A 19622-nucleotide genomic window follows, 5' to 3' on the forward strand; every position below is an offset into this window, starting at 1 on the left:
ATGGTATATTTAATGGTTTTCTCCAGCCATGAGAAATTATATTTCACCTTATAACTGTTATTTTGGTTTTAGTATTTAATAAGTTAACTCTAGGGCATGATAGCAGCAGTGAAAGATGGAGAGTGAGCAGCCATGGCACAGAACTCTTGGATCCAGATAGAGTTAATTGATAACATGCTCAAGGTCATCTATTACTAAAGGCTTAGGAGTGCTGAAATCCTGGATTTGCTGACTCAGTGCAGTGATTTTTGCCCTCATTCTTTGTTGATTCAAACTATTAATTACTCTTAAGTGATAGTTATCCATGTAATGAATATAAATATAAATTATAAGAAAACACATTTAAGTTTTTGTCATACTAGTATTTTAATACATAATATCAGTGTAAACAAATACTGCCTCCATCACTTTCAGCCAAAACCTTCAAGGAATAGAAGATAAAATCACAAAAATGAAAGTAACTATGGTAGCTTGGGATCGACATGACAATACAGTTATAACTGCAGTTAATAACATGACTCTGAAAGTTTGGAATTCTTACACCGGTCAACTAATTCATGTCCTGATGGTGAGAAAAAAAGACTCATTTTTATTTGGCATAATGAAGCTAATTATAGAATGGACTATTTTCATTGAGAAGTAAAGTCTTTTATAAGAAGTTAGCTTAAAAATCTTGCTAGATGGATAACAGGTCTTTGTGGGAGATTAGAAATAATTTTAAAATGTAGTTAAACTGGTTTGGCTTGGAACTCTAGATCCTTGCTGTTATTTAGTATGTAGGGCTGCATCAATATTATTCTCAGGTTTCACCAAATGATAGCAAAGCCTTGATTGGTGGTATTAGCTGAGCTTCATTATTATACATTGATAAATTTGAAGATTTTTGCTACTTCATTAATTCTTAGATTTTAAATTCTAGAAGTGTTGCCATATTGATGCTTGATTGAATTTCCTTTTTTTGAATTTATAATTCTTTTCCACTTCAAAAATATTTCAGGGTCATGAAGATGAGGTATTTGTCCTTGAGCCACACCCATTCGATCCGAGAGTTCTCTTCTCTGCTGGTCATGATGGAAACGTGATAGTGTGGGATCTGGCAAGAGGAGTCAAAATTCGATCTTATTTCAATATGGTAATTATCAGTCTCTTCATTTTATAGCTGTTAAAGATTTGGGGACTGCTTGCAGGTACTCTGCATATCACAAAGGAAATCCATTTAGGAATCTGTTTAGACACTATTTTGCCTGTAAGTTTCAAAAAGAGTTCTGTATTGTACACTTAAGTTAAATTTAAAAGAAAATTGTGTGTATTACAATACAGTTATATTGGTGATAACTAATTTGGTTTTTAAAATAGTTTTAACAGTGGTACTTGAGAAACTCACAAGTACGAAGATACAATATAGATAAAAATTTTGGAAAACCATGTGAAGAAATTCTAAATATTTGTATTGTGTTATTGTACTTCAAAAGTCCTCTTGTACAACAGAAATTGATTCCAGTACACCCATTTTACTTACTTATTTTTTAAAGTTTTATTTATTAAGTAATCTCTACACCCACGTGGGTCTCAACCTCATGACCCTGAGATCAAGAGTCTCATGTTCTTCCAACTGAGCCAGCCAGGCGCCCCCCTCCTAATACACCCATATTAAAATTAAAGGCATTCTTGTCTTTTATCAAATTATATTATGTAAGATATTTATTGTGTGCAAGCCCTTTCCCCTCTACATTTTGCTTCTTACGTAGATTTTTAGTACATATTGCTGAATATTGGAATTGCAGTGGTTTAATATCACATACAGATTAGTGTGCAGTGGTACCATGTCTGTGTAACCACTATATGAACTATAAAGTTTTCCTCAAATACTGCTGTTTATACAGTCACGTATTTTTAAATCTGTTTCCTATATATCAGGGATACCTTTCAACAAAATAAAAAAAGAAAAACTTGTATTTCTGCTATTTCAGAATCTTTAGATTTTTTAAAAAAATCAATTACAGAAACCTCTAGTAATGAATTATGAAGCATTACAATGAACTGTGTGCACATTTTGCAAAAGAAAAATTTCAGAAGTGTCATTTGTGAAATACAGTGGTTTGTGAAAAAATTTCATGAAAGTGATACTATACTTGATTGATAATCATAGTAAAGTTACTTCTACGTAGTAAGAAGTAATTAATAAGATCATTTAGAGGGAGGAGTAAGAAGATAGAATTTTCATTAGTGAAGGAATTAAGTTGGCTGTCTTTATGGATGCCTTAGTGTACATAAGGTAAGAACAAAGATTTGTCAAATTCTTATTTTTTAAAAAAGATTTAATTATTTGGAGTACAATTTTAGTGACAGATGGATTTCCTTAGTGATATGTGTATAGAGGAGATTTTTTTTAAAGCATATACTTAAATATGCTGGTAAAGAATTCTTTTTCTATCCTTGTGTTTCTGGTTTGCTCCTTTTTGGGACATCTCTGTTTAAAAAAAATATTAGTTATTTCTCAATTTGTCTTTATAGCTTCAAAAGAAAACAATTTGTGGCCTATACATATATTAGTGACTTTTTTTTTTTTAGTAATTTCATATTTTTAAAAGGCATTGGTGTGTTAGTAGAGTGGAGGGAAAGTTTTCTCTCGTACTTGAATACTGCTTTCACCTTTAAGCTACAAAGGTGAATTTTTCCTCATCAGGTAAGTTGATCACACTAATATTCCACCTTATGTTATAGAAATTGGAATACATTGAGATTGAAGTGATTTGCTCTTAGACCATCACAAATTCGTGATAAAGCCAGGAATAGAAGTCAGCCATATTATACGTATGTTCTTTGAAATTAGCTAAGGAATTAGTTACATTACTGTCATAAAAATTGTTTTAATAAGAGTTTTAAGATATTTAATAAGTATTTAATAATACTTAATAATATTAAAAGATATTTAATAAGTATTTAATAATAAAAATAAGATATTTTTCCTGTTCCAAGAATAAGAGAAAAGCCTCTAAAGGGCAGAAGAAACAGCTTTATGTAATAAGTGGAATTGGATCGTATCCTTAGAATATTCAAACTGAGAAAGACAAAACATAGACTAAAAAGGATTAAAAATATATCCTGCATTTAAAAAAAAGTAGAAAATGAACTATATCTAATTAAAATAAGGATCCTCCTTTTAATTTTTTGCAAGATTTTTATTGACTTCCAAAATACTTCTACGTATTACCTCATTTGGGTTTCATGAAAACTTTGTAATATAATCAGGTAGATTTTATTATTACTGGTTTTATGAATGGAGAAACTGTACAGAGATGAATTGCTTTGCCCAGGTTTACCTAGGTCACACAGCTCTTACACAGGGACTTGGGGTTTAAACCCGTATTTTTTTTGTCTGTTGTTACTGTGTTCTTAATGCTAACTCTAGTTAATGGTTGGACATTGTACAGCTAACTTCCAACTCTCCCTAGTTAGTGATATGTCACCAGGAGAAAATGTTTTATAATGGTATTAACTCTTAGTAGATCTTTTGAGATCTTATAATTTAGCTTGATGATTTTTTTTCTATCTGTCTCTAATTTATAAGTTATCTAAGTGCCCTTTTTGTTTTTTGCTTTTTTGTTCATTTTGTTGTTTTATCTATGGACAGATGGAAGATAAAGCATCCAGCAGTGCTGTTAAGAAAATAAAAACAGTTTGAGGGGGGAGTAGAAGCTTGTGTTCACTGTACGCTCTCCTGACTGTTTAATTTTGGTTATCGTAGTTAAAACTATTTGGCTCTGTGTAGCAAACCAGTAATTTTTTGAGTTACTAAAATACCGTAAAAGTTGGAGAAGTAAAAATTCAAACCCTGATATTAAATTGTGTTAGTAATCAGAAGTTCAACTTAGTAAATATTTTTTGAATGCTCTGTAGAGGGACTAGTTATAGTGCCTTGGAAGATTTAAGGATAAATAACTCTAGTGGAATACTCCCTGTTTAGACTAGAAATGGTAAAAGTTTAGATGAATTATTATTAAGACTAAGTAATATTTCATATGAGTTTTAAAATCAAAGCTTATAACATGAATAAATAAATTCCCCATTAAACAAACCTACAGCCAGAAAGTAAGGCATGTAAGCTGCCTTTAATATAACAAAAATTTGATATATAAATTCTTTAAAATACAGGTTATCAAGTATATTTTGAAAATACTGCTTTACTATTGGTTTTTCTTTTTATAATAATTAGATTTTCCACTTGAAATTCATAATACCTTTGCAAGAAATAAGAAAATCATGTAACAATTATTTTGTTTTAATCAGCATATTACTGTACCTTTCTTATCTATTACAAAAATTAAATTTTAGAAATTACCAAAAATTCTGTATCATCGAAAAGCCTTTCACAGATGAAAAGTTAAATTTTGTTTGATATATAGTAATTTTTAAAATAAATTTTAATAAAAAATTATTGATACATTTAATAAATTTAAAACATGATACATTGATATATTAATATTGCACTGATATTCATCATTCTGGTAATATTCAAATTCTTTTTTTCCTGTATCAAACCTTGACTTATACTTTTAAAAATCTGACACTTTATTTTGGGACCACCTAAATTTGTAAACAAGGATTGCGATTAAGAATTGCGATAAAGATTTAATTCCTTGTTTGCTTACATAATCCCCTAATTATTTAATTTCAAAATCTAATAAATAGATTCTCAACTTGCTAGTAGTATTGTCTAGAAAAAGTGATGGAGTTACTTTGTTTATCTTTACTGCTAGATTTCCTCTTAATAGAGGATCTGAATGATAGAGGGGTAGGTGTTGGGTTTGCTTTTCTTATATACAAGAAGTATATGACAAGTGAGATGATATAACACAGCATAAAGTGGACTAGACAATGTATGTTCCTTGCTCCCTCCCCACCATTGTTTCATCTTTAACTAACAATAATCTTAAAATAAACTTTTAATGGCATTTGCTGGAAAAGTACATAAGGTGGAAACCTTGAACCTTTCTTCTTTTTTTTGATGAACCAGAGAATGAAACTAAAGAGAATATTGTAGAGAAGATTATGATAAGACAGCTTTATTATTTTTTAAAACACATATATATAAATTCCAGCCCTTAAGCTTTCTTTATCAACATTCCTCTAAAAACTATGTCAGTTACTCATGTTATAGCTTAACAGTCCTTATATAACTTAAGTATTCAAGATAAAAGTATATGTAGATATTTTGTTGAAGGCAGATAGTATATACTAAGAATATTCCAAACTATTCAGATATAGTGCAGCAAGCCTAGTACAGCTTTGAGAGTTGTTCTAAACTCTAGTTTAAAGGCTCTGAAATTTCAGTTAAATGTTAAAAGGCAGATAAATTATTCTCAGAAATAACTTGAAAATGTGTGCAGACTCTCTGAAGTGAATTTGAAGGATTTTGTGATATTCCAATTCCCTGAAAGAGGTAGGCAAGTTTGGGAGCTTAAATATAACCATAAATGTTCCTTAATACAAAGTTGTTTTATGGTTCTTTTTCCGTTAAATTAACACAGGATAACTAAGTTTTAACTCTAAGTTTAAATGAATAATAAATTAATTTGAAAAGAGACTTTCAAATTTCTTAGTTACTAGGACATTTGATTATTAGTAAGTAAAAGATGTCGAGTGGGATTTGTAGACCCCACATTAGTTGCTTTCCTCATGTTTCTGGCGCTTTTGCTTTTGCTTTTGCTTTATCGTTCCTGTTCCCTTTTTTTCTCTATTATTCTAGCTGTGTTTATGACTCCCTCTTTTTCCATATCTTTCTGTTTCTGTCATGTTACTCAAAGCTGTAGTTTGTTGCCTCTTGTCTGGTTTTGATTTTAATTGAAGAGTACAATGTCTCCTTCTAGAAGGCAATTTTACTGAATTTGAGTTTTGCTTTACTTCTGTTGTTTCATGAGTAAATTCCAAATAACAATTTTTATTTAATTAAAATTTTCCTTATTTTTATAATTAACCTTTCTTTTACTTGAGATTTTTAAAAAATGTTCCAGTGTCCACTAATCCAGAACAATATATTTCTCCTTGCAACGTTCCAAACAAGCAGAGGCTGCCAATCCACCACTCAGAATTTTTGCACATGCATACTTCTGACAATATGTTCTCAGTGTGACCTCTACTTTAGTTTTAGACAATTGTAGCTGCATATATCTAGGAAAGGCAGAAAGAGAAGCTCAAAATAGTAATCTCATATCGTGTTCTCTTGTGAATCAAGATTTCAAGATAAATCTTTCTCTTTCTCTCCTTCTCCTTCCTTTTTTTGCTTTCATCCTTCCATCTCTTTCATTACCTATCTCTCATGATCTAACAAGATGCCATATATCTGCACTCTATGTTAAAAGGATTCTTTGATGCTTCCAGTCCTTGTTTCAGCCTCTCTGGGTAAGGAATTACCTTCAATCTTCTGAGTATGAACTGTAGTTATTGTCACTTTCAGGTTTCTGGGGTTCTTTAGTTTCTGTCTGTCTTTCTCATCTTTGGTACCAAAAACATATCTTAAAATTTGTTGCCATGAATGTGAGTTTGTCTCTGTATCTTGTCATCTTGTATTATATTTAGTGAATTACTTTATGTAATTCTTTGACATGGTCTATGAGTTACTATCACAAGGGTGTTTGAGATTTGGTAGTTCTACAGGGAAGTTTGTACAATTCTACAGAATGTAAACATACAGGTGAAAGACACTTCGATTAAGCAAATATTTGAGTGTTTGTTTTGTGCATAAGGACAAACATGGGGACCACAAGGAAGAATAAGAGATGGTCCTTGTTTTTAGCCAGCAGTGGTAGCATGGCATATGAGAAAAGATAATTACTATATCTGAAGCTGGAGGGATCACTTCAGGATGGATGGTCAGAAAAAGTTTTTTTGAGGAGGAAGAACTAAAATTGTGTCTTGAAAAATAAAAATTGAGTCAGTAAGAAAGATACTTAATTTTATAAATAAGAGGAATATTATAAATAAGGAAGTAACAAATGTTAAGATGGGCAGAGAGTAATTTAGAATGTTTGGAATAGATTTTGAAGAGATTTTGATAAGATGAAAAGCATATAAGTTGAGGTGGGTTGTTGATGGCCTTATGTTATCTTGTTAGCGTAAAGAATAGTTAACATAGTGGGATTTTTGGCAGATTATATTTACATTTTAGAAACAAGGGAACAAAGGAATAAGTTTGATTGCCAGCAATAGTATTTCAGGTACAAAGTTGAATAGGTTGGGGAATAACTACTATTATCAGTGAAATCACAATGAAAATGTATAGGGGTTGGGTGGTAGGAAATTTGTGAAAGAAAAATATATGTGTATAGGACTTGGTATTTTGTGACTGATAGAAGGATTAGGGCTGGATAATGACAGAAGATTTAATAATTGAAATTAAACTGATTAAATTAATGTGTGTAGAGTATTGTATTAAAAAATATTAATGGAAATATGAGTGATGTGAAGAAAAACTGATTTTTTTAGTTCATCTTTATCTGTTTATTGTGATGTAGTGTTGGATGACCTGTGTGGAAATGGCCAGGCAACACTTGGAGATAGAATACTTAGAGGGGCTAGGAGTGAAAAGAGATGTTGAAGTCTTCCATGTAGAATGCTGTTTACCTCATGGAGATAGAGCAGTGTGGAGGGCTTAAAACTAAACTTTTAGAAGTAGTCATATTTAGCAAATGGAGACGAGATCAAAATCTCTAGAGAATATGTTAGAAAGGTACCATGCTAATACCATGTTAGCGGACAAAGGAGGAAAATAGATTACAAGGAGGACTGATTAATAATACTGCATCCCTCAGTGAAATTAGAATATGGGTAAACAGAATGCTGTTAAATTTGAAGATGAGTTATTTTGATAATAAATGTTCTTTTGATGAAAATTAGAGCTGATTCTTCAAAATCACTTTTATATATCTGTTGGTTCTATCAAGCCAGTTACAGCAGTTTCCTTTTTTACACAAATTTACTTACCTTGGCACTACTTAAATAGCTGTCTTTAATTCATATGTAATAATGTTAACTATAAATTAAAGAATCTTCAGTATTAAAGGAAACATTCATTTACTAAAGGTCTTTCAAAGTAATTTGATGATCCAGACTATTAGAGTGGATAACTTCCCTTAAGATATATTTTTTGTTTACACTGTAACTATCATAATGATTAGAAAATGGCAAAAGCATATTTTAATCATATATATGACAGTGTCTGTCTTCAGTATCTAGTGTATTTTCTTAATTAAGTTTATTTCTCCCCATGTAGATAAACTTATAAAGTTCTTTATACAGGGGCGCCTGGGTGGCTCAGTCGTTAAGCGTCTGCCTTCGGCTCAGGTCATGATCCCAGGGTCCTGGGATCGGGCCCCGCATCAGGCTCCCTGCTTGGCGGGAAGCCTGCTTCTCCCTTTCCCATTCCCCCTGCTTGTGTTCCCTCTCTCGCTGTGTCTCTCTCTGTCAAATAAATAAAATCTTAAAAAAAAAAAAAGTTCTTTATACATAAGGATTTTGTAAGGGTGATTCTTAGCATAAATTCCATTTCCCAGCTGCTTTATTCTTGGGATATGAGTCTATATCACAGAATCATTAGGGTACTTAAAAGATTCGTAATTTGGGGCACCTGAGTGGCTAAGTCGCTTAAGTGTCTACCTTCAGCTCAGGTCATGATCTCAGGGTCCTGGGATTAAGTCCCACATTGGGCTCTCTGCTCAGCAGGGAGTCTGTTTCTCCCTCAAATAAATAAATAAAATCTTAAAAAAATAAAAGTTTTAATTTTATTTTAAATTTCTAGGTAAGATGCTCCCTTCTAAACTGGTATATTTTTGTTTATTTTTTTAAGATTTTATTTATTTAGAGAGTGCATGTGCCTGTGCTAGTCAGGGGAGGGGCAGAGAGAGAGAGAGAGAATCTCAGGCAGACTCCCTGCTGAGCGCAGAGCCCGAGGTGGGACTCAATCTCACGACCCTGAGACCAGGACCTGAGCCAAAATCAAGAGTTGGACACTTAACCAACTGAACCACCCAGGCGCCCCAGTCTCATTCATTTTTAAAAATATACCACTGTTGGGGCGTCTGGGTGGCTCAGTCAGTTAAACATCTGCCTTCGACTCAGGTTCATGATCCCAGGGTCCTGGGATCAGGCCCTGCATCGGGTTCCCTGCTCAGCAGGGAGTCTGCTTCTCCCTCTCCCTCTGTCCCTCCAGCTCCCTCCCTCCCCCCTGGTTGTGCTCTCTCAAATAAATAAAATCTTAAAAAAAAAAAAAAAAAATTGACCCTGGTCGTAGACATGGAATAATTCCTTAACAGGATGATTCTGCTTAAGATAGCCCATGTTCCTGATTTGTGTTGAGTCTCTCTAAGATGACATACTTGTCATATTCATCTGTATGTATGATCCTCATGACTGATGTAACTTAGACCCTGTAATTTTAGTCTGCATTCTAGTACTTTTAGCGTACCTCATTTCCAGATTTGTCTAATTCTTCCAAAAAGTCTTCCTGAATATCAGATGTTAGAATTTTAGAACGAGGTAGGACTCTGATGACCATTTAAATTATCTCTGTCATTTCACAGAGAGATTAGGTGATTTGCCCATTACCAGAGAAGTCTCTTGGGTTGTAGGCCTCATTTAGTTACTCATCTTTAATTATTCATCTTTCTACTTCACAAAAATTACATTAGAAGTTGTGGATAGTATTCTGCCTTGAAAAAGGTACTAGCATACTTCATTAAATATGACATCATCATCATCAAAGCTCTTTTTGTATTTTTTCAAATTCACTATAAACCTCTAAATTAATAAGATTGTGCTACTCATTTCTTGGAAATATTTCTAGAATTCTTTAGTCAGTATGAGAATTTCCCTAGAGAGAAATTACTATTTTAACTTGTCTAATCCTTTCATCTCTTGCTTTAAAAATAAAATAAAATAACTTCTGTATCATAATTGCTGAATAAATTTTTTATTTTAACTCCTGTTCTCTTTGAAATTTTTGCACTTATTGGTAAATACCACAGCCTGGATTTTCTCAGCTTTCCTTAATTGTGATTTAATGTGTATGAGTTTTATTGTGTGGTCTGTATTTACATATGTCCCAAATGTTTCTTAAGCGTGCTTGATTTTATGAGAGGTAGTTCATCTAAAATTCACTTGGAAAATTTGTCATTATTATTCCTTTCTTTCTGTTTTTTAATTTTCTACAGCATACATTAAATACTGGCATAAGTTATGTACAATATTAAATTTTATGTTGACTTATTCTTGGGTTAAGCAGTACATTTAATTTTATGATAGGCCCATATAACTTTAATATGGATAGAGAAGATATTTCATCTTTTTTTTTTTTTTTAAGATTTCATTTATTTATTCGAGAGAGAGTTAGAGCCAGAGGAGGAGTAGAGTCAAGTGGACTCCATGCTGAGGGCAGAGCTGGACTCATGGCTCGATCTCAGGACCCTGAGATGATGACCTGAGCCAAAACCAAGAGTGGGACACTTAACTGAGCCAGCCAGGCCCCCCTTCATCCTTTTGGGTTTTGAATATAAGCTTCATTGTTTTCTAGTTATACATGAATTATAGTGCCTTCATTATTAAATTTTTTTTCTTTTGGAATTCTTCTATATACTTTAAGCCTGATTTAAGAAGGTGAAATCATTTTTTCTTTTTTGTTTGGCTTACCTTAATCACAGCATAATCATTAAAACAGTTACAGTGTATTTAGTTATACAGGGAAAGTAAAGTATTTTCCTCCTTTGTATCAGCTGGAAAGCCTAGTCTGCATTTTGTAGTTATGTGTTTATTATCAGAGGAGCCATTACTAAAGATAAATTTGACATTTTAATTAATAAGATTATGGACAGCTTTTCTGATTGATTCATGAGTAGATTCTTTCAGTGCCTCCTTTAGTGAATAATGGCAAAAATGTGCTTTTACTTTTTCCTGATGTTGTGGAAATGAACTTTTATTTTGTCTATATAAAAGTCACTTTGAAGTTACACAGATGCCTTATACCAAAAAAATTGATACTGTCCTGCCATATTCAGATGTCATGTGTTACACAGGAAACAGTGATCTTCAATAGGATTGATATTTTTTCTTTGCTTTTTTAGTTTTATAAGTTCCACATCTCCGAAGTATTCTTTTAGAGATCTACTAACTGTAAATTTGGCAACATTGGTAGATAGCATAGAAATAAGGTTGATTGATCCTCATATAGCCTGCCCCACAAAAAAAAAAAAAAGAAAATATGTAGAGCAAGGTTGCCTAAACATCATATGAAGGCTACCGTGCTCGGGAACATCTATCAAATATCCTTTGTCATTGCTGTGTCAGACTTCTTTCAGATCTCTTCCTCTGTTCTACTGTGTACTTAGAATTGTAACCATAGGCTTATAGCAATAGTATTACATTTCTGGAAGCATTTATTAAAGTAGATTTATAAGTTGTTGCTTTTTTGTTTTTCATCTTTTATGAAATTTTGAACTGAAATAAATAAAAACAGCACATAGCCAAGGCAGTTTGAATTCTTAAGTCTTGAATTTTTGATGTAAAATTCTTTCTAGAGATAAAAGTTTTTCAAGTGGTTATTTATGATAGTTCATATAACTTTTTATTTTGCCTAGAAAACATTGAAAAAGAGACCTGGATCCTGACATTTCTGCATTTGTAGTATCTCATTTTTGGCAAATTCTAAGTACATATATTTACTAATGCTTGTATGCTAATTTGGAGAAATAGTTCTTTCTCGTTTTTGAATAGTTTTAAGCTAGACTTGGAATCAGTTCCCTTTGTCTCCTGTCTTTTCCTCCAACTTTCTTCACAACCAAGAAATGATCCTGTTTCACTTATGATTCATTTTCTTGCTTGTATGGTAAATCTTTAAGTGTATTAGTCATTAGATAAGTTTACCGATTTTCTTCCATATGATGAATTTTAAGGAAAGTTACTCTTATTTCTTTTCCATTATTATCACTATCCAGAATACATTACACCCGTGTACTCTTTCCCTCTTTTCAACAAGCTCTAAAGAGAAACTAGTTTTCTGTTTGAGTCAACCCCATTTGTGATAATATATTAACTTCTTAGGCAGAACCCTTTCTTTTAGAGTGATAGTTTCTCTTTTGACCAAAATGCAAACTTTCCTTGAGAAGTCAACTATTCTTCTTCTAAATTTTAATTTCACTTCCATATTTGGTGAACTGCACATCCATCCCTATGCCATATTTTTAACACTACAGAAAGAAAATTACCACTTCTCTCTTTTCTAAGCATTTCCTGGAATATTGGGATATTGCTAGTAAAATTCAGTTGTTCTAGATCAGTGGATACCGGAACAGAGAGGAGGTATTTCTTACCTGATAATGTGTGTGTGTTCCGATTCTGCTAATCCAGAAATCCAATCGCATTTGTTGAAAATCATCCTTAGTTGTTATTTGTTAGGGAGTCAACTCCCTATTTTAGTTGTTTTCTGAAATTCAGTCCCTAGATGTGCTTTAGATAGGCTAGAACTTTTACCTCTTTCAGAACACTGCTACAGAAGTTTCAACTGGAACATAGTCTGAAGAAGCACTGAGAGCAAAAAAAATTCAGAGTGGTGATTGGCCACCTCTGTTTGATTGACAGGTTGCAGGGAGAAACCCATTCGTTCTGGATTAATGGAACTGGAAAACAGAAAACAATTATCAGGTAAAAAAAACCTTTTCTTTAACCTTTGAAATTCACCATTTAAAAGATGAGTCAGACCATCAAGGGAATTTATTACCAAAAAGAAAAAAATTTAGTGTCTTGTGAGCAATGATCTCTGGCTACTACTTCCAAGAGTTAACAAAAAAAATCACTGCAGTTACGACACATTGTCAGCCTTTGCTGAAAGGGCTTGATTAAATGCAGATAAGATGGAATGTAAGGTGCAATTACATTGTAAATATGGCTTAAAGACATGAAGCAGAATTCTATGGGTGGGGGAAATTGATGTTTTATTTCCTGAATTGTGTCTGGTCTGTGTGTGCATAAAGAGAACACTTTGTTTTTCAAGGCTATTAATCTGGCACTTTTCATGAATATTCACAAATTTTGTTACTGTACTCTGTTATACTTAACCTTCACTTCATTGGGATGTATACTTCTACATCTCTTTTATCATAAAATTTTAGTAACGGCAGTGACCAGTTCTTTATATTTTAATGGCAACTTTCTGATTGTTGGTTAAATATATTTCAGATCGAAGGGCAAGGACATGGCGCGGTATTTGACTGCAAATGCTCTCCTGATGGTCAGCATTTTGCATGCACAGACTCTCATGGACATCTTCTAATTTTTGGCTTTGGCTCCAGTAGTAAATATGACAAGGTAGCGTATGATGATTCTGTATCTTTTTTTTTTTTTTTCTGGTTATTTGTTTTAAATCCATGGATGGTTAGGGGTTGTATTTCTTCGGGAGTGGGTGAGCATCATTTTTATGCTTTCAGTCTCAAGCTTGAAGAATCACTCATATTTTAAGTATTCTAGAGACTTAAGTTTTAGAGAGGAGGGTGAACACAGCAGTTCTTAAAGTCCTATTCTCTGTAACAGACATTAGATAATAATTAGATCTTATTTAATCATCTTTACATTTCAGAAGGAATAACTCTACGTAGCCTGCAAGAGCAATCTAGATTGTAATTCTAAAGCCTGGAATGGGAGAGGTTGTCCATAGAGAGACTCTGAAATTATGTAAAATGTTTTATTTATATGGATAAAGAGCACTTATCTGGGGTATAAATCTGTGGCTTTCATGAGGTTCTCAAAAATATATGGCCTACTGATAATAGCTAATATTTTTAAATATTAAAGAGCTTATCTTAGTGATTAAAAGACCTAAAAATTGAATAGTTCATAGTTTAAGAAATTCCAAATAAACCAATAAAATTTTGAAGTTACAGGGGCGCCTGGGTGGCTCAGTTGTTAAGCATCTGCCTTCGGCTCAGGTCATGATCCCAGGGTCCTGGGATCAAGCCCTGCATCGGGCTCCCTGCTCCACGGGGAGCCTGCTTCTCCCTCTCCCACTCCCCCTGCTTGTGTTCCCTCTCTCGCTGTGTCTCTCTCTGTCAAATAAATAAAAAAATCTTTAAAAAAAATTTTTTTTTTTGAAGTTACAGATGTGTCAGGCATGAGTTCGTATAAATAATTTTGTGTTATTTCAAAAAGTCTAGAGAAAATGCTTATCAACTCTTGGAAAATCATGCCATGTTGATTTTTATGTTAATATATAAGTCAACATTTATTGTATACTTAAGGGTTTTCTTAAATTGTGTAAGTGATTTCATTGGAGTTTAATTCAAAGAATAAATTAATTGAGTGATTTCCCTTTGCAAAATGCTAAAACAGGTAATTACTATGTTTAATAGTTTAAAAAATAAGATAATGCATGGTAGCTCTATGAAAGTAGTAGTAGTACCACTGAATGATTTATACCTAGATTTGATTTTGCCATTTAATTTGAAATTACACAACTTTAATTATCATGTTAGCATTTTATGTATACAGTCTTTTCCTTGTTGCAGAGAAAATTGAAAGCAGCTGCTTTTCTGATAATAAAATTTAATGTAGAAGTGTAATAAAGACTTATTTACCATTAACTCAAGAAAAGAATATTTTTTTATGTTGTTGCTTAATACCATGATTTACATTAAGACATTGCCTTCCGGGGCGCCTGGGTGGCTCAGTTAAGCATCTGCCTTCAGCTCAGGTTGTGGTCCCGGGGTCCTGGGATTAAGTCCCGCATCGTGCTCCCTCCTCAGCCGGAAGGCTGCTTCTCCCTCTCCCACTCGTCCTGCTTGTGTTCCTGCTCTAAATAAAATCTTTAAAAAAAAAAAAAAAGACATTGCCTTCCATTAGAAATTTATAATGATAAATTTTTATTTTTCCAATCTTTTATGGGCCTTTCTTTTTACAGATAGCAGATCAAATGTTCTTTCATAGCGATTATCGGCCCCTTATTCGTGATGCCAACAACTTTGTATTAGATGAACAGACTCAGCAAGCACCTCATCTCATGCCTCCCCCTTTTTTGGTTGATGTTGATGGTAATCCTCATCCATCAAGATATCAGAGATTAGTTCCTGGTCGTGAAAATTGCAGGGAGGAGCAACTCATCCCTCAGATGGGAGTAACTTCCTCAGGTAAATGCACATTTTCATAGACAACCAAATTTTCCATTTTTAATGATGTCTTATAAAATTGCTAATTGGGTAAAGCTTTGTTACTGTTTTGAACAAATGAGAAGTAAAATTATTTTAAGAATTTCTTTAAAGTCCTTTAAACAATGCTGAATTATGTACTGTAAGATAATTAAGAAACATTGGAGAGTTAAAGCAATAATCTTGGTCATTTATTTATTCATCTTCTCTAGACACCTGCTAAACTGGTATTCAGTAGGGAATTAATCAGACACAATCCTTGTTCTCATGGAGTAAGATTAATAAACACAGTTATAAACAAATAGTTAAAATTTGTGATAAATGTTATTAAAGGGAAAAGTAGTATGTGAAAGAGAGAATAAGACTAGATAGTCTTATTCATGTTGAAGATTGTTTTAAGAAATGAACAACTTTTAAAAATTTTAAGTAAGGTAGAAATGAAAGTGTTGAGAGCTGTTTTAGTGAAATAATGGAGGAAGAAAGTCAAATTAGTTCAAGAATTAAAAGGGAGTTGAAATGGAGACAAGGTCTGCAGACCTTCCCTTTTGACAAGAGATGTAGCACTAATTTATTAACTGAAAGTAATGGAAACCGTTATGAAAGGTTAAACCAGTTTTGTAATTTATGAATCTTTGTTATATTTTAAACTAGAAAAATTTACGAAGGGGTGCCTGGGTGGCTCAGTCAGTTAAGCATCCAACTCTTGGTTTCAGGTCAGGTCATGATCTCATGGTCACAGGATCAGGCCCCAAGCCTGGCTCCGCCCTAAGTGCTTCAGAATTCTTTCTCCCTCTCCCTCTGCCTGACCCTGCTTGTGTTCTCATTCTTTCTCTCAAATAAGTAAATAAATCTTTTTAAAAAGAGAAAAATTTATGAAAATATTTTAAGTTCTGAACTCTAGCATAATGGACAAAATTTCTAAGTAGATTACTATGTTTAATAGTTTAAAAAATAAGATAATGCATGGTAGCTCTATGAAAGTAGTAGTAGTACCACTGAATGATTTATACCTAGATTTGATTTTGCCATTTAATTTGAAATTTTATGTAAAGGACACATAAGAGATGTAATATATAATGAGGAACTTTTAAATAATGAATTTAGATTCTGTAAGCTGTGCAGAAAAACCAGTCTCACTGCATTATAGAAGACCCATCTCTTATTTTCCTTTAAGGATTGGGCATGAAATTGCAATGAAGATGAATACATTGGATAGGAAGGGCTGCTCTTGAAGATGGCCATGCCCACTCAGGATGGAGGATGCGGGGAAGCATTAGAAGAATAGTCTCTGCTGATACTTGCAGAGAGTAGTACAATCCAGCAGACCTGAATGTCTGTAGTATGTGAAACTAAAATGTCTCATACATGGACATAGCATGAACTCAAAGAATCTAAGAACAGGTAGTATTCAAAAAATTTAGGCAGGTATTCAGATTAGAGAAGTCTCAATTATTAAATTATTAGAGAAGACTTGATCATAGGACTGAAATAAAGATAAATGTCTTCAGTCTCTTAGAGGGGAACTGGCTAGAATCAGATCTTGCCCAGGTCTCAAAATAGGTTTCAGGCACAGGGAAATAAGGAAAGGAGTCATTTATTAAAATATCAGTGCTACTTAATTATCGTGGCTATTAATTTTTTCCTCCATTTAACTGTATAGGGCTTTCATAAATAATATCTAATTTAATCCTTATGGTATCCTTATTCTAAAAGTTGAGAAAATGAAAGCGTAAAAACATATGTCTTGTTTGAGTTAAAGTGTATGGAACCACAGGGATTCAAATGCAGCTCTGACTCTTAGTCCATTGTTCTTTCTTCCTTACTGAGCTTCCCTTATAGTAAAAAAGTGTACCTGATCTTGAAAATGAATTAGACACTAGTTATTAGTACAGGACCACAAGAGAACCTATAACAATAATTATGGCTTCAAAGTGAGTCATAGAATATTTAAGTGTTCTAGGTCACAGAATTCAGGGTAAAACATCATTTCTTGCATTATTTTTGACTTAACCAAGTACAATATAGGAGAGAAGAAAAATACTTTCTGAAAAAAATCTTTAGCATCATTTGTAACTATTTTTCTATTTGTAAATCTAGATCTGTGATAAAATTTGTTTTGGGAAATCCCTTAGAATTAGGTAAAAATAGATAATGGATACTGTAATGATAAGTTGGCTTGAATGCAGTTGTGTTATATTTACAGTTACATTTATATTTGAGTAATACACTTTAAATATGCTTCTTCAGTTACAACTTTAGCTATATCAGATTACTCCTTGATGTTCAAACATGAGATGTTTTCCCAGCAGCATAACAGGAAAGAAGCATCCACAGGCATTTTAACTTTTACCTCTACTTTTACCACTTTCTAGCTTTGTGACCTTGGACAACTTATTTTATCCCATTGAATTTTAGTTTTCTCTTATAAAATGAAATAACATTATGTGCTTAAGAAATGTAACTTTCCCTTTCCTGGTATCTTCTTTACTACTAATACTTCATTTCAGAATGTCCTTTGTATCTTCTCTTCCCAGCCCACTCTAAAAGTCTGATCTCATCACAGCATTTCTTATATACCCACTCACCTGCTATTAATTGCTCCCTTCTCTCATGGTAGTGCTTTCATATATATCCTAACACACATTTTTTTAATTCATTCAACAGGATTAAACATTTTTATATGCCTACCATTGTGCTAGATTTAGAATTATAATATTAAATAAGGCAATCCATGTTTTTGCAGAACTAACTATTGGGCTTCCTTTTTATATTGGGCTGAGTACTAAGATGTATATATTGTTTGAGGAAATGAAAGAGGATAGTAACTAATTCTTTCAGGGGTAGTCTGGAAAGGTTTCACAGAGGAAATATCAGAGAGATGCCATTTTAGTTGGTGCGTGAAGGATAAGTTAGTGTTTGCACGTTTATACTTGAATTGAGAGTATTATGGATAAAAGCTCCAAAGCATAAAGGTATTTATCCTGTTAGGAGGGCAGAAGAGTCAAGTGGTCCCATGTGACTGGTAGAAGTGAGTGTTGATGCTGGAAAATTAGGGTGGGTTAAAATACACCAAGTTACTCCCTACCTCAGAGGCTTTGTCCCAACTCTTGCATTTTATCTGGGGTGTTCTTTTTCTTGCTTCTCACATGGATGACATTCTTCTTTTTCTTCCAGTCTTAGCTCAAATGCTGCCTTCTCAAGGAGGGCTTCTTTGACTTTTCTGACTCACCATAAGCAGTTCCCATCTCTCCTCCCCATTTTCTCTTTCTGTCATCATCTTTAACATTTTTCATAGTCTGCATTTATATAAGGGTTCATTGTTCAGTTTTCCCATTAGAATGTTAGCTGCCTGAAGTCAAGGACCTTGATGTCCTATTCACCACTGCATCCTTACCTCCTTAGTATATAGCTCCTAACACATAGTAGACACTCAAGAATTTGCTGAATAAATGAAGCAATAAAGGTTTTTTTGTTTTGGTTTGGTTTGGTTTTTGAGAAAGTGGGTAATGCCATTTACTAGATATGTGACATTGAGTAGTTATTTTGGTCTTCTCATCTATAAGTGGAGTTAATAATATGTGTGTAATTGCATTGTTGTGGGGATAATATGAGTGCCTGAATCATAAACACTTGGTAAACCTTATCATCCTTGTCATTGTTTGTAATAAATTAGGATTGAGTTAGCATATTCCTGGTTGTGTATGTATGTGTATTTCAAGTTAATCATTTTAGGTCTTTTTAGGTCTTGTACTCAAGCAAAATTTATGTTTAATTCTGGACTCAGTGAGCTTAATAAGTAAAATGGTTTGACTAGTTGACTAAAGTGTCCTTAGCATTTTGTGGTATTATATAGGACTGAACCAAGTTTTAAGTCAGCAAGCAAACCAGGAGATCAGCCCATTGGACAGCATGATTCAAAGACTGCAACAGGAGCAAGACCTGAGACGTTCTAGTGAAGCCGGTATCAGTAATACCAGCCGTTTAAGTAGAGGTAAGGAGGGATTGCTTTAAGTGAAATATTTAAAAAATTGTAACAGTTAAACTCTGAACAGTAAAGAAGTGATTAAACAAATTATGACACATCCATAAAATGAAACATTAGGCTGCCTGAATGATCATGTTTTTAAAAATATGTAATGCCTAAGAAGATGTTCGTAAGGTTTCCAACTGTAGATAATGGGGCTTTAAATATGTATATTCTTCCAGATTTCCTAGAGTAAACATGTAGAACCTAAAAAAACTTTAAAAATAAATTTATTCATTAATGTATGGAATACACTCCACATTCTCAAATATCTCACTGCCCTTATTGTCACATACTATTTTCAGAGAAAAGTTAAAGCAAATTTATGAACCATAAATACTCTTGGGTTTGTCTGTTTTTGCTTCTTATGTAGTTTTCCCAAAATACAAAGCATTTTTTAAAAATTAATGATTTTA

At 33.0% G+C, this 19622-nt stretch overlaps 1 protein-coding gene across 4 annotated transcripts in view; it reads left to right on the forward strand.

The window, feature by feature from the left end:
- The window catches only part of PHIP (PHIP subunit of CUL4-Ring ligase complex), a 135000-nt gene that overhangs the window by 56668 nt on the left and 58710 nt on the right, over nucleotides 1–19622 (forward strand). For all 4 annotated transcript variants that reach the window (XM_036082212.2, XM_036082210.2, XM_036082211.2 and 1 more), the window contains exons 14-18: nucleotides 415–568; nucleotides 998–1132; nucleotides 13225–13353; nucleotides 14939–15164; nucleotides 19036–19173. In XM_036082212.2, the coding sequence (XP_035938105.1) occupies nucleotides 415–568; nucleotides 998–1132; nucleotides 13225–13353; nucleotides 14939–15164; nucleotides 19036–19173 (782 nt within the window). The remainder of the gene's footprint in view (nucleotides 1–414; nucleotides 569–997; nucleotides 1133–13224; nucleotides 13354–14938; nucleotides 15165–19035; nucleotides 19174–19622) is intronic.

This window comes from Halichoerus grypus, chromosome 9 (assembly GCF_964656455.1).
Source record: "Halichoerus grypus chromosome 9, mHalGry1.hap1.1, whole genome shotgun sequence".
In the NCBI taxonomy this organism is placed as follows: Eukaryota; Metazoa; Chordata; class Mammalia; order Carnivora; family Phocidae; genus Halichoerus; species Halichoerus grypus.